The following is a 24,152-nucleotide window of genomic DNA, read 5'->3' as shown; positions in this document are numbered from 1 at the left end:
GCGTATGGTAAAGAGATCACTGTACAGTAAATGGATCCAGTGCACCGGTCCAGTGGACAGTGAACAGAGCCCTTAGACTGATCCAGCTGTGGCTGCAGGAGGGGCGGGGAAGTGAGAGAGACACTGTGGGTGTGGAAAAGGGAGCGAGTGGTGGAGGGAGAGAGTGTGTGTGTTGTGTGTGACTGTGCGTGTGTGTGTGTGTCGGGGGGGCGGGGCCCGGGGGGGGGGGGGGGTCCTCTCCTCCTCTCCGCTCCGCCGACAGAGCCGCAGCCGCCGGGATGGAGCGCTGGGGCCGCGCTCTGTGTGTGTGTGTGTGAGTGTGTGTGCCGCTCCCGCTGCTCCTCATGTCTCTCCACGGATTCTGACGGAACAAGATGAGCGCTCGTGGGCCGCGGCTGCTCGCGCTGGTTTCGTGTCTGTGGGGGGTCGCGATGGGAGCCTTTCCGAGCAGCGTGCAGATCGGTGAGTAATACCGACACACCGACGGTAACACTGACACACCGGGGCGACACCGGGCATCAGCACGCGGGACAGCACGCGGCACTCGCGCGCTCTCTCTCTGCTCTGTCAGCGCATTTACCCTGTAATAGACACGCCGGGAGTGATGATAATCGATCGGACTGATCGGCGCTGTTCGAAGGAGGCTCGGTCCGGTTCGCTTGCGGTCGGTTCTGCTCGGCTCGCGCCGCCGTCCCCCAGCGCTCCCGTCCCCGCGCGCCACTGCACCACTGCGGGACGCTCCCGGTCGGCGCGCGCGCGTGCGAAGTTTCTCAGCGTTACAGTGTATCCCGCGCCTGTGTGTGTGTGTGTGTGTGTGTCTCAGCTTAGTTCGTGCTGATCAAAGCGAAACATACCCCATTGCTCGAGGGATTTAATACGGTATATTATACTCGGTATTATAATTTATTGCGGCACGGTCTCGCGGTGGGGTGGAGCAGACTCATGGGGGTCTGGTGCGGTGTGTTCACTGCGGTCCGCAGAATCCCCGCTGCCACGAAAAGACGCGCGCGCGCGCGCGCGCGCTCACACACACACACACACACACACACACACACACACACACACACACACACACTTGTCCTGAGTGATCAGTGTCAGAGGCGAAATTATGGGAGGGGATCAGGGTCACTCACAGTGGACAGTCGCACTGAGGGTCTAACTGGTCATGCTGAAGTCACTCACACCAGTCACAGCCTGCGGTCAGTGGTTGTTGGGGGGGTCTTCAATGCTGTTCTCCTCCTGAAACGAGTCCCCACCCTCCCCCCAGGCGGACTGTTCATCAGGAACACGGATCAGGAGTACACGGCTTTCCGGCTCGCCATCTTCCTGCACAACACGAGCCCCAATGCGTCAGAGGCGCCGTTCAACCTCGTCCCTCATGTGGACAACATAGAGACAGCCAACAGCTTTGCCGTGACCAATGCCTGTGAGTAACCTGACTGACTGCCTACCGCTGTCCACCTGTCCCGTCTCTCTACCTGTCCCTGTCCTCGACCAACCCCTGTTCGGCACTCATCTCTGTCCTACACGATCCCTGTCCTCCAGCAAACACTCAGGGGACACAAAGGGAGACAGATGAACTGCTCAGGAGCGATAGAGTAAGGTCAGGGGTCAGGGGTGCTGGCTCCAGCCCGTGTCCATCCGGTGTCTCAGTAAAATTACCCACAGAGCCGCAGTGTCTGTTCTCAATGTCTGTAAAGTCTCGAACATGTGTGTGAGGAGGCTGTGTGTGTTAATCTGGCTGCTCCACACAAATCTGGTGTTCCTGGGCTGATAATAAGCTTCTGCCCCTTGGCCCTCGGTGACCCGGTGACTGGACACCTTTCCAGAGCAGAGGAAGCAGCACTGCGACTCTTGGACAGAGCTGTGAAGCACCCCGGGGGGGGGTCTGCATTTAGATGTGACTTCTTCCCCTTGCCTTAATGAATCCGCACACTGTCCCTCCCTTGTTCTGCTGCCCCAAGGCCTGGACAAATGTCACGTCCCATCATGCTCATCCACGCTGTGCCCTGGGGTCCCCAGTGGCCGGTGGGTGAGCAGTGGGGGTATAGGGATACAACGACTCCTTGCCCACTGGGACGGTGCAGTTTGCAGCTCTCTATAGTGCAGTGACCTTGAGCTCTTCCACAAGGTCATCGCTCCTCCCTGCCTTTTTAACTGTCAGCTGGAGAGTTTAAATACCTCAGCGCTGTTGGCGGGGGTTTTGTAGGACAAACAAAACAAATTATTCCTTCATTATGCAGAAAGAGGTTTTCTTCTTGGGAATAATTGAGATGCACAATTAACATGAATCTCAAGGTCAAATGAGACGCTTGTTTGTAAAGTGATGACACAATAAGAAATGCTTATTTTTTGGAGAAGGGGTTTTCCTGTCCCTACATGAGACCCCCACTTCCCTGGGTAAACATAGTGCTCTGATGATGACTGATGTACCCCTGGGTCAACGGCGTCTGTTCCGAGGTTACAGGTCATGACTCTGCAGTCCCTGGGTTTGCCTGAAAGTTGTACATGTGAACACACTTTGTTACTGAGCACCAACTGTGATTTTTACTGACTTAGATTAGTTACAGTGGTTTAGTTATTCATGTATGCAGTTAGATATATTCCTCAGAGGGGTATCGTGGGATGCCTGAACTGCAGGGTTTAACAGGGGTTTGAATCAGGATCAGTCTGCTTGGAGTTTGTATGTTGTACCCATGTCTGCGTTTGTATGTCCTCCTAGAGTCCAAAGACAAATGTCTCAGGTGGATTAGCATGTGCCTGTAGTGTATGAAAGCATGAGTGAACGAATGTGTTATTGCCTTTTGATGGTCTGACGTCCTGCCCAAAGTGTATGTTGCCTTGTGCGCTGTGCTTCCATGATAGGCTCTGTACCACCATGACCATGTATCGGATAACCAGTTACTGAAAATACATGGATATTTTTCCTTAAATGAAGAAGGAACAGTTCCCTGTTCAGGACTCAAACCCGAGGCTATTTAGTCCAGTTCCTTTGGCTCTAGGTTAGTCAATGGCTTGAGGATATGAGAAACACCAAAGGGGAATGCAAGGGTCCATAGGTGCCCAATGAGTTGCGGACATGTGAAACTGTGGTCTGAATGCCGGCAAGTGTCATTGGTGAAATGACACATCAGCATTCCAGTTAGAAACACAGGATCCAACAGCACAGTGGACACAAGGTCCAGCAGGGTTTGACACCTGTGTAAGTGCCAATATATCTCATGTCAGTCTGCAAGAGTCCAGGATATGAAACCTTGATCCTTCTCTTCCACAGCTTGCTGTAGAGGCCTGCTGTGACATTTCCACAAGCAACTGTTCCATGGCACTATTAGCAGGCAGGTGTTTACTGAGAAGGGATATGTTAAGCTGTCAGATGTGGCCTAGAGTGTAAACATGGAGGAATCCTTGGGTAGAGACATGAACAGATTCCTGCATCATGGATATAAACCAAAGACCTAAATTTAGTAACTGGTGGAAATGTTGATTATTGCATACATGCAGATTTTAGAGCTATGGATGGAAAAAAGGAAAACATACGTCTGTTTAGGTGCTAGTATGTAAGAGTGGAGGTACACATAAGGACTTGGATGGGAAAAGGTATCAGAGAAGGTGTGGTTGTTGGAAAGGATGGAGACATGTAGGGATGTATGGGTGAAGGTATGAAAGCACTGCTGAAGATATGGGTGGAGGTATGAGTGAGGGTACTGCTGAAGGTATGGATAGAGATATAGTTGAAGGTACTGCTGAAGGTATGGGTGGGATTATGGCTTAATGTGCTGATGAAGGTGTAAGTGGAGGCACCTTGGTTTCATGCATGGGTGGGACAGAGCCTTCTTTTGGTTTGTAGTTCCTACACGCAATGGAATCCTGTGGAACGTGTCGACTGGTCAATGATGATGGCTTGTGATGATTGAGCAAGGCAGTTAAGCAGGGATAAGATTATTTTGTGTTTCGATGCCTTCTACTGTTGTGCACGCAGATGGTGTAACAGCTCATGTGAAAGAAAGATGCTTTCAGATGTCACCTCTCAGCCCTTGATGCCGCGTTTTGTTTCCTGCGACGCCGATTTTTCCCACACACGTCCACGGAATCCTGACAACATCGCACATATGAGCCAAAGGCTTTCCTTCTTCTTACGTCTTCATGCGTCACGAAGACGTTCAGCAAACCAAAAGGCAGCGTGGCGAGTGAAGAAGTGGAGTTGCCCCGGAAGAGTGTGGATAAATGGTTGTGCAGCCGTGCGTAAACTGGTAACCGTGGATGTGTCTGAGCTATGTGGGTTTGGAAAAAACATCTGCTAAGGAACATAGTCATGTAACACAACATCTGAGCCCCAGACGTTCCTCTCAGGGGCTTAATCTTGGTTGTGAACATTGCCGTGCGCCGGGATGTTGGAGGCGGTGAAGGTTAAAAAGAAGAGCAGAGGGAGAGGTCAGGATGTTGGAAGTTTTATTTGTATGTGTATGTATGTATGGTTTGGGGTCCTAGGCCAGCTGACACCAGACATGGAGCCCGTAGCTACAGAGTAATCCCAACGTCTACAGTCAGAGGTCTCAGAGAAGAGGGGAAGCAGTGACCCAACCTCATGGGGAGAAGAACATGTGAGAGAATGAAAGAGAGAAAAAAATCACTGGTGTGTGTGTGTGTGTGTGTGTGTGTGTGTGTGAAACACTCCCTTTCTCTCCGTTTCTCTCTCTCTCTCCGCTGCAGTCCTCTCTGTTGTCACATTAAAGGACAGTGGACTTGTGTGGAATGAAATATGAGGATCTTGGGGGAGAGACTTCAGTGGAGGGAAAGTTGCCTGTTTTCTCCTTTCAAATGTGCTCCAGAATCTCCGTCCTTGAGCAAAGCTCATCGAATCGAGGCGGGGGCTTGGGGGGCTTATGGGAATACCTAATTATAATTCCCAGTCTCCGCCCACCTCAGACACACGGTAGCGCTGGCAGTAGCTGCCGCGTTAAGTGACGCACGCAGGATGATGTGCTGCGGCTCCTCATTACAATGCGGGCCGTTTAAACCGCAGCGGGGGCCAAAGGCAGTCGACAATGTTGTTAGTCAGCCATTACGGTGTGATGGAGAGCCACGGAGGGACGCGACACTCCGGTTGTCATAATAAGAGCCCACCGAAGCACTAACGGGCCCGGAATAGCTCAAGGATGGGGGGCGAGGCCCGACCCTGTGACAGCCTGCTGACGGCCGTCCATTGAGGGTGGCTCAAAATGCTTTCAGATGTCACCTCTCAGCCCTCGACGCTACGTTGTGTTTCCTGTACCGGCAATTTTCGACACGCACTCACGGAATCCTGACAACATTATGCACACGGGCCAAATGCTTTCCTTCTCGTTCTGCGTTCAGTAAACACACGCGTATGTGCCTGATCGCAGCCGTAAAGACTGAACCGTATGACGGGCCCCGCACGGAGCCACGGACGGGGTGGGGGAGCTGCAGCCTCGCATGAACTCTCTTGTGCCGTTTTTATTTAGCCTCCGTCCCCGGAGGGCCAGCACATGATTGGCTCAGGGCATTGCTGGCCAAGCTCTGATTGGTCCATTTGGAGCTGCGCTGACCATTCAGCACCACGCTGTCATGTTACTCTTGCTTGACTTCCCCGCACCCTCCCACGTGCAAATATAAATATATAATGTACGTAACATATAATAATGTCTCCGGTGATCTCTGTGCACCGAGGCCGTGCAGATCTCTGTAGGGGTGAACTCTACAGGGCCGCGGTTTGGAGCTGCGTCAAGCCACAAATGGGATGACATAGCGCAGGGGGTGGAACGGCATGCAGCATGAAGCCTCTCCTTCTTACACGCCAGCAAGACTCTTACATGGTGGATTGTCACGCATCAGGCTGTGGACCGTGGAACGGCAGCTGCGTTGGGGCGTCACGGCCCTGCAGAATCTGCTCTGCTGAACCTCCCTCTCGCTCCCTCGTCCCCGAGTCAGGCTGTGCTACCCCCTCTCCGTCCTCCATCCTGCTCTCCGAAGAGGCCACAGAGTTGAGGAACTGAAACCATTCCAGACCCCATCGCCCCTTGATTCTTACTGCACACTCTCGTGTTCACACAGAAGCGATGACACCTCGTCTTCCTTCACTTGTCTCCCTCTCGCTCTCCCTCTTCTCCTCCTTGCCACCTCCCTTTCCTCATCCTCTATTTCTATCCCATTTTGGGGCTGAGGATGAGTTTGTGAAGTTCTTCCAAAACCAATGCCTTCAACTAAAAGCCCCCAGACTCTGCTTCCTGGTCTGAGAAGAGAAGACCAGCTTGTCCTACAATCGGTAAAGGTCAGGGGTCAGAGGTTACTAAATGGAAGGTCTAACAGGAGACTACGCTGCGGTGGAGGACGTCCCTTTACCGTGATTCCTGTGGTGCACAGGACCGGACGAACGGCCTCTGATGTCCTGCTCACGCTGGTTGTGTCTGTGTTGTCCAGTGACGCAGGTGGCTATATGCAACCCGCCCCAGGCCCCCACAAAGCCCACTGGCCCCGGCGATGATTCAGCTGACCCACATGAGTGTGTGAGTCATGTCGGATCTGCTTCCCTGAGCCTGAAGCGCTGACACAGCTGACCGGCGCCAAAGGAGCCTGAGTGCCCGTTGGGTTCTGAGCAGGGCTGGTGGAGGTAGTCGTGATGAAGGTGGTGAGAACGACCTCTACTTGGAATTGGAAATCTTCCTTCAAGCCAAAGCAAGTTCAAGCAGGAACACTGGTGGACTGCTGTAATGGGCTACACTGATCTATTTTTTGACTTCTGCCATTGATACATGTTGTAAAATTGACTGTACTGTGTGTTTGATGTGTCATCCGAACCTGTTCTTGATGGACTGTATGTACACGTGATTTATTTGAGGCCCAGGGCAAAGTGGAAGGTGTACATCTGTCCTGATGGGGTGGCATGGTGGGAGCTGCAAATAGGGCCCTGGAGAAGAAGTGTAGGGTGATGGGCATTGGAGAAGCAGGTAGACACTTCACAACCAGCTGGCGATGTACACAGTGTTTCCATGGTGACGGTTGATGACATAGTTCAGTCAATCCCCTGGGGTTATGTTCACATTGACTGTTAGAGAGTCCTGTGCTAGTGGTGGTTGAGAAGACTGCTGAAGTGTGATTGTGTGTATACGTGTGTATTATTCACCGTGTACGTGAGAAATTCCCACTTGTTTTGCAAGAGCCTGACCATCAATGCAGTGAGATGTGTTTACCCTGGATAAGCGGTGGTGAGGCTGGTGAGGTGTTTGTGATGTACCAGTGTAGCTGGAGGGTAGTGCTGTGCAGTACAGTAGATACGGAGATGCCGGGGGTGTAAATCCAGCTGAAGCTGTTTCAATAAGGCGTGTTATGAGTGGTAATGGGGTCGCGACCACGCTGTCTGAGCCTTATAAGGATTTAAAGAGATGACATGATTCACCGTCGTTCCTCTGCCCCAGTACGGCTACATGAAGCTGCTCTCTGATGCCAGTGCCGAATGTGTGTGTGAATGTGCGCCTACAACATATCTGTGAGGTTGTGAGGAGCAGTGTCGCAGTGAGAGTGTTTTCCGTCTTTGTATTCCATATTATTGCTGTAAGGGTTATTGATGTTGTAGATGTTGATACTAATGCTGACGTTGCTGATACTTTGAGTGTAGATATTACATTGTTGGTTTTTTCACTGATGACAGCGTTGCTCATCTTGGTGTTTATATTGTGGATTTTGATGCTTTTGAAGTGAGTGTTGATGTCGTCCATGTTGTCATTGTTGATTTTCTTGTCAGTTTTCTATGCTGATGCGCACATTTTTGATGTTGGTTTGTTGTTGTTGATGTTGATGACGAGCGTTGATAGCAATGTTGGTGTTGTCGATCTTGAACTGTTGATGTTTTATGCTCTGAGTATTGATGTTGTCTGTTTCGATGCCAATGTTGTCAATAGGTAGTTGATGTTTTCGATTTTGTCAGATTTGCCAGTGTTCACGTTGTTCTCAGTATTATTAGTGTTGATGTTGATTTTGTCGTTATTGATGTTGAAGTTATCGGTATGATCAACGTCAATATTGTCAATCTTGATTTGTTGATGTTGTGAGTACTGATGTTGATGTTGACATCAGTGTTATTGATTTAGTTGATGTGCTCAATATGGCTGATGTTATGTCAATTTTGAGTTTTGATATCAATACTGTTGATGTCAAAGTTGGTTTTTGTTGATGTTGTGTATTGATGTTATCGATGTTGTCAGTACTGATGTTATGATTTGTTGATGTTATTGATTTAGTAGACTTTTTTCAAGTTGTCAGGGATGTCAATGTTATGAGTATTGAGTGTTGCTGACATCGATGTTGTCACCGTCAATGATGTCGGTGTAGATTTCTTTTATGTTGTTGCGTCTTGATGCTGTTACTGTTGTCCATACTAATGTTGATGTAATTGGTGCTCTCCATGTTGATTTGTTGATGTTGTTGATGTCAGGGTTAGCAGTGTTATCAATATAGTTGATGTTTTTGGTGTTGTCGACATTGTGAATGTTGTAAAGCTCCAGGCATTCGCCCTGGGAGCTCACTACTCTGGGACTGGTTTTCTGTCAGTAGACCTAGGCTGCTCCACATTTTTGTCAGCTGTTAGTTATTAAATAACATTTTCCAACGAGTCCCTTGGCAAATGCTCTCCTCTCCCAGAGTCCCAGAGCCTGTCGTCTGATCATCGAGCAGCTGCTGCGGGGATAACTGCCCTGCGGGGCTGAGGGGGGTCCTGCACCTGGATTGAGAGGCACGGTGTTGTGCAGTGGGCTGGACAGAGCCAGTGGGGGTCTGAGAAGCGGTAATTAGGCTGAAGTAATTAATAGTGCACACAAGAGACAGGCTGCGAGCCTTGATCTTGATATGGCCTTGATGTGTTTATCAGTTTATCCATCACTTCAACTTGGTACTATCATCCACCGTTGCTCCAACAAGTCACAGCCTTTGGGTGTGTAAACCATTATCTTCATTACAGCAAAAGATGGTTTCATGATAGGATTATACATTAGATAACTCAACATTATGTTGTCATTACGGAAACTTTCCTCAAGTGAACTTCTGACCTGTTATAAATGGTTGCTGAGAAATAAGAAAAATAAACATTTTTCCATTACTTGATAGTTAGTGGTACTTTTGTTTCCTCATTCACCATATTGGGGCCAACACTGAGAACCTTCGGGCTTTCAGTTTTGGACCCTTTGAGAGTGGGACCAAGAAGCAGCAGGAGGGAGAGGAACACTATGCTCTTGCTGGGATTTAGGGAGTGATGAGGTATTATAGAAATCAAGGAGCAGATTTGTTGACTGTCTTGTAGGCTGTAACCAGGCTGTTGAAATTGAAAGAAGCAGCTGCAGAAAGCCCATGGAGAGAGATATAATTGAGGTAACTCCCTGCTGATGAACCCTGACCCTTACACAGATTCTGAACAATAACTGTCTTGCTGTTAACAGATGTCCTGTATTGTCTGTGTGCCTTTGAAGATCTTACTGATACTCATGTAAGTGGCATCACACATCTTGTCATGATTTGCAAAGTGTGGAGTTGCAGAGTTCATAAGTTCAGGTTCAGTAGACCTGCTGGGTTTTAGGGAAGTTGAACACAGAATTGTCCAGTGATAACACTAAATACAGTTCATTTGAAGTCGCTTTGGAGAAAAGCGCCTGCTAAATAAATATAAATGTAATGTAAGTTCTTGGAGGACCTATTGGGACCCCATTGCTCTCGCTGGGTTCTGTCTTTATTGCACCAGTCTGCTGTTAGAACCACACACAAAGGCACATATACACTCCCACACACTGTAGATGATGTCAGACCTTGTAAACTGTGACTGATGAGAGCTGTGGTCAGATAGGATTTATCGAGGAGCTCGCACAATAGGGTCAACCTGAGTCAGCCTGGATTTCCAAAGTTGGGTTTATGAATGATGTTTGGAAAAGGATCTAGAGAGGAAACCTAATGTGGTAAATTTGGGGATTTGACCTCTACTACAATTCTCTTGTATAATTCTGGCATTTATGATCCAGCAAAAGGTGACCTTAAACCCACACTTTAATGAGCTTTGTGGTCATGGTTAGAGAGAGGCGGAGGACGGACCGGGGCCGAGGCCATGGGAGACCCCCTTGGGACATGTCAAGCTTTCTCAGCCCACCTTTCATCTCTATATGCAGTGCAGGCAACTTAGGCCTCGGGCTTGTCATTAATGCAGGCTCCCTGTGCCTCACGAGTTCTCCATTATTTCATCCCATTTGTGCTCATCTCCAAAAATATTTACAGCATGAAAATGGATGAACTGCAAAACGAGAATTGAAAGAAGACATCTAAAAATACTTGGAAAGAAATGTCGGGTTGCGGGATTACATGTGGTGTGGTCAGTGATGGGGCGGAGCAGCAGGAGAACGCATGGGGAAGACCGAGGGATGGGACCGAGGGACGGCACAGCAGATCAAGCAAAAGAATCCTTTTATTACACATTAAATGGACGAAAGCACTTTCAGTTACCAAACTTAATCGAGGATTAGAAATACTCGACCAAAAGCACTATAGCAGTAAAAATAACTAATTAAGCTGGCTTTGACAGTCACCCATGAACCGTATTATTGTCAAGCAGGGGAGCTCGGTTCTCTCCCCAGTCCTCCCTTCCATTTAACTGCCCCCTTTTATCCCTGCTTTGATAATTGGCCTAAACCTGGGCTGGTTGAGCTTCATTAATTGCCATGGTGACCTGGCTCTATGCCCTGTGCCTTTGCTTCACCTCCTGCCAGCTCACTGGTAGAAAAGGAAATATAATTTTGAATAATTTTTCTCAGTAAGTTGGCAGTTTGATCGTTTTCTTGGGGTGAAGTCAGTATATGTCTTTAGATGATTAGTGATGGTGGTCTACCACAGGTGACTTGATTGGATCTCTAAGCTCTGAAATGTACAAAACGTGCATTAACTGGGGTGATTTTATGTTGAAGATAAACCCAAAGGAGGAACCGACTCAGATCCAATCCTAAGGATTTTTGACACATGGTTCCCAGGTCCAGTCAGGTGTTGCTCCCAGCACTTTTCCCAGGAGATCCTGGAAACGGTGACATGACACAGATGTCCAGTCGCGTGGAAGAAGTCCTGTGTAGAGCCGGTGTGCTTCCAGCTGACAGGAGCTACAGACCTTCACAGCAGTCTTGTTCTCAAACTCCTCGATTAGCCCCGTTTCTCTCCTTTTCCTGCCTTTCTTTGCCTGAGTGACTCACCGGATCATTGTGTACGTCCGCATTTGCGAGAGAAGGGGCCGCGGAGAAGGCTTTTCGAAAGGGCAGCCGCTGAGTGACGGGCCTTTGAAAGGGAGTGAGTCATTGGACGAGAGGCAGTTGACTTGACTCACACGACTGGAGGAATCTGTGTGGGTGTGGTCAAGGCCATTCGCTGCATTGTAGTTATTATTTACTGGATAACTTTCTTTTGAAGCATCAAAGCTTCCTTCCATGTCAAAAAAATGTGGAGAAAAAGTGAAAGGAGACACAAGTGAAACCGCTCAACATGCCCAGTGTGGATACTGCAGCCACGGTGGAAAATATACAATGACACCCAATCAGGAAGAATTTAGACACATTAAAAAACGCTTTCCGAAATGCCAGGTGGAATCTTTTCAAAGCCACGACTGCAGTGAAAGCCTTTGCGGCGCAAAGTATCTGCATTTTATTTGTAAAGACTCCTATGGTAATGAGTCTATGTACAGGAGCCGACAGTAGCTGGTGAAGCCTTGGCTTGGGTGAGGACTCGCAAGGTCGACCTCCCTCTGTACTTTTACCTCTTGTTTTTGTGTTTCACGTCACAGCTGTAGGTACCCTACGTAAGTGACACACACTAATGCATGTCCATCATTTACATTTACAAGTAGTTGTGGACTTGTGACAAACAATACTTACAGCAACCCGGATTTACGACAGCCGTCCCATTAACCGCATTACGTTGTTTTTGAGTCCCGATGTTTGGGCGTAACATCTAATGGTGACCGCTCCGCGATGTGAGGTTGTGAGGAACAGTATTGCAGTGAGAGTGTTTTCTGCCTTTGTATAAAATACGACGACATCGGTTGGCTGAACTTCAGCAAAACACTGTATTTGTTATTGTTTGTCTCCCGGTCACTGTTTGGGTATGTAAGAGCAACTGGGTTTTGTTTACGAAACTTTTTGCCTCTGATTCCCGCCAAGTTACTTTTTATTTACATTGGCAGAAAAGTGAAAAATTAGGTGTTCTGCTAGTTCTGAAAGGAAAAAGTGGAAAACTATATTTTGAAATGGAAGCGAGAACAGCAGCACAGCATGAAATATTTTTATTATTGTAATTCATGAAAAATGTTTGACATTAGTGAGAAAATACAACACAGCCTCTTATTGCATATTAATTTTATTTATATCCTCATGGTTCATGAAATATAAAGGGATTTTCAATTTAGGATGAAGTCATGTGGGTCGTTGAAATGGAACCTTGTTGTAAGCTGAGGACCACTTGTACGCTGTAGAGCAGCCTGTCCAAGCTATGGGTTCTCTTGAGTCACTATAGACACACAAACACTACACTAGTGTCGCAGGGCTCGGGGTAGAGTGGGGCACGCAGAGCACCCTAGGCACTGGCCTACATCCTCGGCGAACCTTTGGCCCCCTCTGGGACAGCTTCTGCCAGAGAACCAACTGGAACTGACGTGCCATTGTTCATCTGCCAGACTCCACTCCTTATCTTTTTTATTATTGCTTTTTTATTCAATTTTTTTTTGCTGCAGATGGTGAGAAGGACATCACAGTGAAAAATCAGGAGAGACAAGAATAGGCGACTAGCAAGAGGATGAAGTACAGAGAGGAGGACACTGCACAATGGGAAGGGCTTGTGACCAATGACATGGTCAGAATGGGTGGAACTTGGGACCAGTGACAAAAAGAGAGCGGGAACACCTTATGAGCTAGGACAAAGGGTAGATTGGAGGGGCTTGTGACTTAAGACAAAAGCAGGGAACGGTGGTGGGGGGGTGTCAGCAAACAACAAACTGACATTCTTTTAAAACAAGTAAAAAAGCAGCAGGAACCACTGAGTGACAGATGGAGCATAGCATTTATAAATGCAGCTTGAATAAAGGGATTTGTTCTAGGGTTCTTGTTAAAAGGGGGTGTGAATCAGAATAATCTGCGATTCCTGATGGAGGAAAAGGAAAAGCAGTTACCTTGAAGGTACTTGACTGACCTGTAGTAGGCGGTCATGCATTGGCTAGGTGAGGTACCTTGGCAGAGTTGAAGGATAGCTCAGGGAAGCTGGTGAGGTGTTTTCCATCACTGAAGATGTCCAGGCCATGTGAGAAACCTCAGGTTGAACCTACAGCAGTGCGACCAAAAAAAAGGATAAAATTGTATGCAGTTCTGGATGAATGTGTCAACTAAGCAGTGAAATGAAGTGAGTTTGGTGAGTCAGCTGCTGGAAAGCAACTGGCTTTTAAAGGTGAGGTCTATAGACTGGGAACAGCTGAGAGTCCGAGGCCTGCTGGGATGGTCATTTAACAAGCTGGATGTCGCAGGGTCAGGAGGGATCTCCTGTGGGGCCTCTTGGGAATGGCTTGCTGCTAAAGGAGGGAATGAAAACAAGAGTAAGGATTAGAGGAAATGGCTGCAACGTGACCAGTTAAGATGACTTCAGTGGAATGCAGATTTGATTGTTCCTCAATTGCTCTTAAGCACCAGTGTTGACTCATTTCAACATCATGTATGGAGTCCTTCCAGAACATTCTGTCCTCCACTTGTGCCCTTAGTGTAGAATGGGGTGGGGTGTGTCCATTGTCACTGCGGTTAAGTCCATCTGTCGGTTGCTGCATGTCCTGTTCTTCTTCTTTATCCTTCAATTTTTCCCATCATCACTGTTTTTTCAAGAGAATCCAATGTTCTAATGACATGTCCAGCATATGATAACCTCAGTCACATCATTTGGACTCCCATCAACAGTCCTGGCTTGTTTTCCTGGCTGTGTGCTATGTCCTCCAGCACCACGGTTCACAGGAGTCCAAAGTTTTCCTGTCCTGTTTCTTCACTGTTCAGCTCTCACATACATTCAGTGTTACAGATAATTCCATTGATGGAACCATTCTAATCAATGTTCTTATACATTGTAGCACATCTGAGGACCATTTTGAGAGCTTCCATCGCAAACCTCTGAAAAAACCCTGTATGATGTGGAGTCAAATTCAGTGAAGATATAACTTTGGTGTACTCTGTTAGACTGGGTCATGAGCTTGGTGGGTAGCGCTGGTGCCTCACAGCTCCTAGGATGTAGCTGTGGATCTGAGCTAGCATGGGTTGAGTTCCCACGTTATGGGACAAGAGGTCCACCGGTGGGGTATGGAGGAACAACTTTCTCAGACCTTAACTACCTTGTGGAGCTGTTGCCAGTGCGTATAGAAATGTTAATTGGCCCAAGGCAACAGTAAAAGGGTGCATTGTGGGAGTCTGAGATGAACTCCTTCAGCATTCAACAAAGTTTCTGCTAGGGTTAAACAGGGCTGTCATGCAAGTATCCATTTGATTTGATTTGGAGTTATCTAAACAGAAAACAAGTGTGATTAATTTATTGATGTGAACTTATGATGCGGTCTTTCCACTGCCGGGAATGAAGCGCACAGGGCTCTATGTTGCATAGAGAAACCAGGCTTACTATGAGGTGGATCCTCTATTGGTCCTCGTCCGCTCGTTTGCAAAGCGTGGTGATTTCCCGAACGTGGCTCGGTGTGGTCCGGGGAAGCAGCTCCACGTTTCAGCCTTCATTCTGTTTCCTTGGTGTCGTCCGAAGCTGAACGACGCTCCAGGGACCAACAGCCTGTCACTCCTGCTGTGCTCCTGTGTTTTGGCCATCCTGATTATCTGGGGGCTGGATGACATCGCGAAGGGGAGGAAGCGCAAACCCAGCCGGGTTGATGACTCCATGCTGGGGGGGGGTCACGCACATGGCGGGCACACAGTGGGAAGAAGTGTACAGATGCTTATTGATCATGCAGAATTACCAGATGACCTACTTGTGCGCTTGAGTGGAAAGTGTGAAAGTGTCCGGGGGGTTGGCTGGGTGGAGCATTGCTGCTTTTCTAGGTGTGAAATGTGCTGTCAGTGTGTGTAACAGCCTGTGCTCACAGGTGAGACTTTGGGTGGTACAGTGTAGGCTGTTGCCAGACTTTTAGAAAGTTCCTGCCATATCGTAAGATATGAGCGCCACATTTGTAATATTGGTATAGGATAGGATAGGATGGGGTAGGACAGGACAACAGTTTATAAATACCAGGAGGGAAGTTCACAAATACACAAAGACATTGCAGATATTTCAAAAATTAACATCTGGATCTCATGAAAGGGAAAATATTTTTATCAAATGCTTATAGTAAAGCCAGTAATGACAGAATTATCGAGAATAATTAACCTTTTACAGTGAAAACCGGTTACCTGTTTTAAAAGTAAATGATACATTATGCATATTTTTCATTCGATAATTCAGGATGTTTTTGTCACAGCCTGCTGCAGGAGTTCTAGAAAGTTCCTGTTATATCATTGGCACGGAGCGGCACATTCGTCTTCGTACACCACAGATATGTGTTATGAAATGATTACAAAATACACGAGTAAAAGGTGATTAATCACAAAACGATCCCCATCAAGCATCATTTAACATTACGTTAAAATGCATTTATTTTACTTATAGTTTTGCAGAGGCCTACAGCTGTATGTCCTGATATCATCCTAAATCAGGGCAGCAGGTTGCACAGTGATTTCGAACAGCTGCCTTTGGATCTGAAGATTGCTGGGTTGAATCCTACTTCTTGCTGTAGTACCCTTGAGCAAGACGCATACATATGCCGAACTGCTCCAGGAACATTACCCAGACCTGAAGCATCAGCTAAATGTGTAATGCAGAGCTTATCCATTTGTCAAGTGGCCACTGTGGATCCAGCCCATTTCCCGGGCAGCTCTCTGCCATCCAGAGCTAATTGTTTCCCGTTGATTTATGTGTAAATGAGCGTGTTCAGAGCTGCCGGTTCCTGGAAAGCAGATGGCACTGTGACAGGAAGCATGTGGTCAGATGGGCATCCCATTGGACTTGGCAGAGGGCATCGTGGGAAAGCGCACATGCTAAATATTCCCCCTTTTGTTCTTCTTGGGATGCGGCAAACCAAAATTCTACCACACAGAGAAATTCCATTATCCCGTTCCCATATTGTTCAGGAAGGTGCAACTGTCGGTTCGAGGCCCAACATCACCCTTATTTATTCGCACCGCAGTACGGTTTGGTCTTAATTAGCAAGTTCATGTCTGCCAAGTCAAGTTTGATTACCAAACTCGAGCTCTGTTTATTTAGACCACATGGTTTATTATCTCCAGCAACTGCACCGGGAAATTTTCATCAGGGTTCTTGTCCATCAATGTTGAATAGCCAGTGTTCTGGAAGGGTCTGGAATAGAGAATCATTCAGGAATGTCCAACTGCTGGATGTGGTGCTCATTCCCACAGCGAAGTGTGGGGAATGTAAACAGTGTGAGATTGACATGGCTAATTTCCACGCTCAGCATTGGCATCGGATCAAATGGGCGGTCATGATAAAACCTGTGGAGTTGCAGCTAATTCCACTGATTCCATCAGACCACTGATTTATACGGGCCTACGCTTTTCATAATGAGTCATCAAAGGCAGAACGATGAAAAAGCAAAGTCAAATATTTTATTACCTCCAGGAGATTTAATACTAATGTGGGTTCAAAACAGCGTCGTGTAAATTCAAAAATGTGGGTCTTGATTCTTTTTATCACAAAGAGTACGTGAAAAGGTTCCGAAAACTATGAAAGCTGGTTGCCTTTTCTTTTATTCAAAGAACAGGGAACAATTATGAATGCATTCTGCGAATCCTCAACAGCGTGCATTTTGCATTAAAACTCACCGCTCTCTCCCCTGTCTGCAGTCTGCTCGCAGTACTCCCGGGGCGTCTTTGCCATCTTTGGCCTCTATGACAAGCGCTCTGTGCACACGCTCACCTCCTTCTGCGGCGCTCTGCACATCTCGCTCATCACGCCCAGCTTCCCCACCGAGGGCGAGAGCCAGTTCACCCTGCAGCTCCGGCCCTCCATTCGGGGGGCGCTGTTGAGTCTGCTGGACCACTATGACTGGAACCGCTTTGTGTTCCTCTACGACACAGACCGAGGTGAGAAGCTGGACACTTTACAGGTTCTAACCCAAAGAAGGCTGCTGCTGTTGTGCCCTGGAATGTTATGTTAACAAATGTCTGAAAATACTAATGTTCTCCAGGTTGCTTATTTATTCAACCGTACTTTTTTCCACTATTTTATAAAATGTCCGTTTGTTGCGGAGTGAGCGACCTATGTTTCAACCCTATGCCGTTAGTTGGCAGTTAAACACATCCAGGTAGAACAGGAGTGAAAGACCTTAATTCAGATTGTTTATACGTTTAGAGCTTGTGCCTGGTGTTCATGAGTGATGATCATAAATAACAAGATGAACTTCACATATGCTCATGGGATGAATCAGTCAAAAATTGGCACTGAATAGAATGTGGAGACTTTTTTTTTCTGTCAGTTATTTTAAATGTTTTAATTCTAGTGCGGCTCAGAGTTAGTACAAATGTTAAAGAGTGTTATTGTGTGTTTTCATTATAAGTGTACTGTTCTCCCTGCGTGTTGTGCACACCCAGTACGTTAACGCAGTTTAACAGCAAGCCAAACTCGATTCTCACGAGCCAGGATTATGAGCGTCTTGCTCCTTTATTGTCTCCAAATGTGAAAATGCGAGTGAAACTATAATAAACAGAAACAGTAAAGGAAACTTAGTCTAATTACAACAATCGTCATAATAACTAGTTAAATCGTTTGCCGATAGCACACTTAGCATGACACAGCGCGAACTCACACACGCATTTTACAAGACAATAACGTGGAGTTACGGCTGAATAAACAGAGTTTACATTACAAAGGTCAAACTTAAAAGCACGTAAACATTTTAGCCAATGTCTGCAAGAACTTCACAACTTACAGTTATTGCTTCCACGGGCGTAGGAAAGCACACAGAACTCAAGACGCTTCCACTATGCCTATCGCGACAGTAGCGCATCATGGAAATAGCGCATGTGCACAAATTGCGTATAACTTACGGAAATAAAGGTTCCGCTCAACAAAGCAATTAATCACATGAACTAAACAGATCTGCGGGCAGAACACTCCCCGTCTGGCATGACTAATGCCACTAAATTTAAGCTGTTTTCTCCCTGTCCTTTTCAATCCCGTTCTTCCCAGTCATTTTCCAGCAGGAGGACGACGTCGGAGATGGGCCGCAGGTAAGTCTTCGAGGTGCCCTGAGATGACGTCCGTACTTCAACTGTGCGGACCTTTCCATCGCTGCTTGGAGAGGTTGACGTGACCAGAGCCATTGGCCACTCATTCCTAGGCGCTTGACTTTGGTGTAACAGCACAATGTCCCCAGGTTGCAGGTTCCGATGCGTTCTGTGCCACTTGCGTCTTGAATGGAGCGTGCTTAGGTATTCGTTTCTCCAACGGCCCCAGAATTCGTTCGCAAGCGCTTGCACTTGCCTCCACTGGCCTTTCAGGAGATCTTTTCCAGTGAAGATTCCTGGTGGAGCATGTAGGCCTGGCTTTTGAGTTAGGAGCATGGCAGGGGATAGCAGAACTGGTGAGGAGGGATCCGATGAGATGGGGACCACCGGCCTTGCGTTGATTATTGCGGAGGTCTCTGCCATCAGGGTACACAGAACCTCATGTGTCAGGTGAGTGCGTTTGTTTTGTAAAAGCATAGAGTCTAATATTCTGCGTGTCACCCCAATCATACGCTCCCACACTCCCCCCATGTGGGAGGCGTGCGGGGGATTGAACTTCCATGTGCAGCCGTTGCTGTGGAGATACTTCAGGATGCGGGTCTGCCTCTCATCAAGACACCCCATGCCCAGTTCCGCGCTGGCAGCGACGAAGTTAGTCCCCCTGTCTGACCTAAGCTGCTTTGCGGGGCCTCTAACTGCAAAGAATCTCCGCAATGCATTGATACAGCTGGTGGCATCCATAGACTCTATAACTTCGATGTGTACTCCCCTGGTACTCATACATGTGAACAGAATGGCCCACCTTTTGCTTTGCGCTGCACCTCCACGAGTGCGTCGAGTGACCACCGACCATGGTCCAAATATGTCCAGCCCCACGTACGTGAAGGGTGGAGATGTGTTGAGCCGCTCCGGAGGGAGGTCAGCCATCTTTTGCACTTCTACCTTCCCCCTGAGCTTTCGGCATATTACACAGCGATGAAGGATAGAACTCACCAGCCTCTTGCCAGCAACAATCCACAGTCCAGCCGTTCTGATGGCCCCTTCTGTGAACTGACGCCCCTGGTGTTTCACTTCCATGTGATGGTGTTTCACAAGCAGCTTGGTAACATGGCTATTCTTTGAGAGGATGATTGGGTTTTTTACCTCTGATTCAAGGGAAGCATGTCTGAGACGCCCTCCGACCCTCAGGAGGCCATCACTGATGTAGGGGTCAAGGGTCAGGATTGGACTTGAATTAGGGACTCCTGTGTTCGCTTGAAGAGCAGCATATTCGTTCGGATATGTGTCTCTTTGAACAGACTCTAGTATGAGCCTCCTGGCTGCTTCGAGTTCTCCAGGAGTGCGAGGCCTGCTACATTGATGCCATCCTTTACACATGTGCTGCGATGTGTCGGTGGAGCCTGACTTGTGGGAACGTGCCTGATGTATCAAGAGGGAAACAGCTCTCAACAAGGAGTTCCATGTGGAAAAATGCTGGAATCTTTCAGAGCCAAGTCGCTTAGCTTCAATGTGGGTAGCGAGAGCCGTTACTTGCGGTCTGACGTCCACGTCCATTTCAGGGTCTATCAGTTCAAAGTGCTCGTGCTTCTCTGGCTTTGGAGGCTTATAGAGGAAGTCAGGTCCCTTGAACCACATTGTGTTCATGAGCTGTGATGCAGCCACAGATCTGGTGGCTAAGTCGGCTGGGTTCTCTTCTGAAGGGACGTAATGCCACTGCTCAGGGGACGTTGACTGGCGTATGCGATTCACGCGATTGTGTACGTAGACAAAGAATCGCTTTGAGTCATTACAGATGTATCCGAGGACCACCCTGCTGTCGCAGTAGAATTGTACAGCGTCCGGCTTGTGGTCCAGTTCGTCTAAGATCAGCTCCGCTATCTCAACCGCTAGGACGGCTCCACAAAGCTCAAGGCGTGGGATTGTGGGCTCCGGCTGCGGTGATAGTTTTGCCTTTCCCAGGACAAATCCAACTTCACAACGGCCATCTTCAGTGACAGCTCTTAGATAAGCTACTGCCCCTATGGCCCAGTTTGAGGCATCGGAAAAAAGACACAGTTCCGTGTACATAGGTCTTGAGAGTGACTTGGGTATATAGCAGCGAGGCACGTGGAGGCTGCTTAGCTCCTCGAGTGACGATTTCCACACTTCCCATTTGCTCATCTTTTCATCTGGCAGAGGAGCATCCCAATCCTGAACTCCACTGGACAGCTCCCGCAACAGCAATCTGCCTCTGATCGTCACTGGTGCTGCCAGACCCAAGGGGTCAAAGATGCTGTTGACGACTGATAGCACCCCACGACGGGTGTAAGGCTTGTCAGTGACAGCTACTTTAAAGGTGAACATATCTGTGCTGATGTCCCAGCATAGGCCTAGGCTCCTTTGGGCCGGCAGAGTCTCATCATCTAGACCCAGGTCTTGGATGCCTGAGGCCAGTTCTTCTGGTTTGAAGGCTTTCATCACAGTGATGCTGTTTGATGCGATTTTGTGCAGCTTCAGGTTAGACTCTGCAAGTGATGCACAAGTACGCTTCAGTAGGTCTATAGCTGTAGACTCTGTAGGAAGGGATATGAGCCCATCGTCCACATAGAAGTGTCTTTCAACAAAGTGCCTTGTGTCAGCTCCATACTTTGGTTCTCCTTTCTGAGCAGCTCGCCGCAGACCGTAGATAGCAACCGCCGGGGATGGGCTATTGCCAAAGACATGCACTCGCATGCGATATTCTTCTATCTCTTTGGATAGGTCATTGTCTTTATGCCACAGGAATCTCAGGTAGTCTCTGTGGTCGTGCTTTACCACGAACCCATAAAACATCTGTTGGATATCAGCAGTGACTGCGATGAGATCCTTCCTAAACCGTAACAGCACACCCAGGAGAGTATTGTTCAGATCGGGGCCTGCAAGCAGCACTGAGTTGAGGGAGACACCGTGTTGTTGGGCGCTTGAGTCAAACACGACTCGTATCTGCCCTGGCTTCTGCGGATGGTACACCCCGAAAATGGGCAGGTACCAACATTCTTGCTTCTCATGGATGGGCGGTGCCTTCTCTGCATGTTTGTTCTCGAAGAGCTTTTCCATGAAGGAGGAAAACTGTTGCTTCATCTCCGCGTTTTTGCTCAGAGTGCGTCTTAAAGACCCAAGGCGGGACAGTGCTTGCTCTCTGTTGTTCGGGAGTGGGGGACGAGGTGACTTGAACGGTAAGGGAGCCACCCAATTGTTCTTTTCATCCTGATGGACTTCTTTCTCCATAATCTTTAGAAAGATCTCATCCTCGAAGGACATGGCACATTTGTTGTCATTGTCTGTACGCTGAAAGACCATAAGCCCGAGCTTGTCTTCAGGTTGCATAGGTTTTGACGTGGATGTAGAGAGACCATACCTGCGCTCCCCGCCGTAGCACGGTTTTTCCTTTACCCTGATGCTGTTATGACAAGGAGTGAGGAGAGACGGGCGTCCGTTCTGTAGGATGTGGGTTCTGAAGACACTCAGAGTTGGTTTATGAGCATTGTCAATACACACGTCACCTACAATTACCCAGCCTAAGTCTAGACGCTGAGCAAAGGGTGCATTATGTGGTCCATTGAGTTGCTCTCGCACCTTGTGCACACGTATCATGTCTCTCCCTAGCAGGATCATCATCTGCGCGTCAGGATCTAGCTTGGGAATGTGGGGAGCAATGTGCCTTAGGTGAGCGTGTGCGAGAGCGACCTCTGGAGTTGGAATCTCAGATCTATTGGTCATTATCTCATTGCACTCAATGAGTGGTGGAAGGTCCATGCACACACCTCCATTCACTGCTTCAATTTGAAAGCCTACCGCCTTTCTTCCAGTCATCTCCGTGGTGCCTGCGCATGTCTTCATCAGGTATGGTGACAGGTTGCTCTCAACCCGGAACAGGTGGAAAAATTCAGAGCGGGCCAGTGAGCGGTTACTCTGATCGTCAATGATGACATACATTTTGATGGAGTGCTCCGGTTGACCCCGGGGGAAGACACGCACCAGGCACACCTTTGAGCAGGACCGCGTGAGGCTGCCCTTTCCACAGACCTTGGTGCATCGTGATGTCACCTCGAGTGGAGGACTGCCTCGTGCTTCTGCGTCTGGTTCTAGAGTGGTCAGTGAAGCAGGAGGTTGGGAGGTGAGAGGGTGCATTGCAGAGCAGTGTCTTTCGCTCTCACACTCGCCGCATTTCAACGTCGCTTGACAATCCTTGGCCTGGTGCCTTGGAGAGCAGCACTTAAAACAGCGTTTGTGTTCCTTTAGGATGCTTTTTCGTTCCTGCAATGTTTTCATTCTGAATAACCTACATTTTTCCAAAGGATGAGTTTTCTTGTGCACAGGGCAGTATCGGGCTAGATCATTGTCTCCTCTCTCAGCCTCTGTAGTGCTTGTGGAGTCTGCGTCAACTGTGGCAGACACGTCTGTCTTTTGCACAGACATAGCAGCCTTGAATCCGCTGTGCTTTGACTGAGTTCTCTCACCTTTGTTATAAGACTGACCGCTGCCATACAAGGTGAAGCTTGGGTCATTTCTAGCCTTAGCTTGGTCATGGACAAAGTCAACAAAAAATGAAAAAGGAGGAAAAGTTACTCTGTGCTGTTCCTTGTATAGTGAGCCGGTGAAGAGCCATTTGTCTTGCAGGGCTGGAGGCAACTTTTCCACTATGGGCTTTATCCCACGAGGAGTATCGAGGTAGGCCAGGCCAGGAAGATAGCCATCATTTTTAGCTGCGAGCAGCTCCATGAGAAGATCGCTGAGCTCTCTCAGTTTTGTGTTGTCCTTAGCCGACAGACAGGGGAAGCTATCCAATCTTTTAAATAGGGCATTTTCCACTATTTCTGGTGTAGCATAGCATTCCCGAAGTCTTTCCCAGCACAGATGGAGGGCAGCTCTGGGGTCAGTAACATAAACGGCACGGATCCTTCTCACATGCTCAGATGACTCTTTACCCAGCCATTTCACGAGAAGGTCCAACTCTTCGCTATATGTGAGCCCCAAGCCCTGTGTCGCGTTGAGGAATGAGGACTGCCATGCTCTGAAGTTCTCTGGCGTGTCATCGAATTTGGAGAGACCAGTGGTCACTAATTCTCTGCGTGCTAGGAACTTGGCAAAGTCTAACATGGTTGAAGTGTTAGCATGAGAAGGATGCTGACCATGTTCTCTGCGTGGGTAATCCGATGGTCGTGAAGTAAGTATGCGTTCAGTTGCACATGCGTGCTGATCTGCTGAGGGTCTGAAGAGATTGAGCGGAGGCTTCTCCTCTGCAGCTACAGGTGTTGTTTGCTGAGTATCATTGTTCGCAGCGTGCCGGATTTCATCGTGATGCGATAAAGCAGGAGTCTGAGTACTGACCTGTGACCGGTGCCGCACATATTCTTCCGTGCGCTGCTGAATCACTTGTGGCGAGACAGCGCTCCTCACACTTTGCATGTCATCATTTCCCATAGCTGCGGCTGCTTCTAAGATTTCAGCGTTTACTCGCGCAGCTTCCGCTTCCTTTTCAATCTCCAATGCTTCTAATTCTAGATCTAGCCTAGCTCTCTGCTTTTTTATTTCTAGCTGTCTTTTAGCATAAGCCACCTTGGTAAGAGCTGCTTCAGCTGAGGCTCTAGCCTTGGCAGCAGCCTCCATGATAGATGACTCGGAAGAAGATGAGCGCTTAGAGCTCGCTCTTGATGCTGCATGGACTGAAGAGTTGGGTGAAGATGGACGCTGCATGCTTGCGTTCTTGTATTTTTTCCCGGCACCCACCGCTGGTGTAACTTTTCACTGTACTGTTCTCCCTGCGTGTTGTGCACACCCAGTACGTTAACGCAGTTTAAC

The 24,152-nt window shown here is 48.2% G+C and overlaps 1 protein-coding gene across 3 annotated transcripts in view; it reads left to right on the top strand.

Annotated features, from left to right (window-relative positions):
• The first annotated feature begins 291 nt into the window (after positions 1-291).
• Positions 292-24,152, top strand: part of LOC108921470 (glutamate receptor 4-like) — a 48,425-nt gene continuing 24,564 nt past the window's right edge. For all 3 annotated transcript variants that reach the window (XM_029249205.1, XM_018730942.2, XM_029249206.1), the window contains exons 1-3: positions 292-462; positions 1,268-1,426; positions 16,950-17,189. In XM_029249205.1, the coding sequence (XP_029105038.1) occupies positions 375-462; positions 1,268-1,426; positions 16,950-17,189 (487 nt within the window). In that variant the 5' untranslated portion in view covers positions 292-374. The remainder of the gene's footprint in view (positions 463-1,267; positions 1,427-16,949; positions 17,190-24,152) is intronic.

The sequence above is a fragment of the Scleropages formosus genome, chromosome 25 (genome assembly GCF_900964775.1).
Source record: "Scleropages formosus chromosome 25, fSclFor1.1, whole genome shotgun sequence".
NCBI classification, from domain to species: domain Eukaryota; kingdom Metazoa; phylum Chordata; class Actinopteri; order Osteoglossiformes; family Osteoglossidae; genus Scleropages; species Scleropages formosus.
Note: the sequence above shows the minus strand (reverse complement) of the source record. Positions and strands in the feature narration are given on the sequence as shown.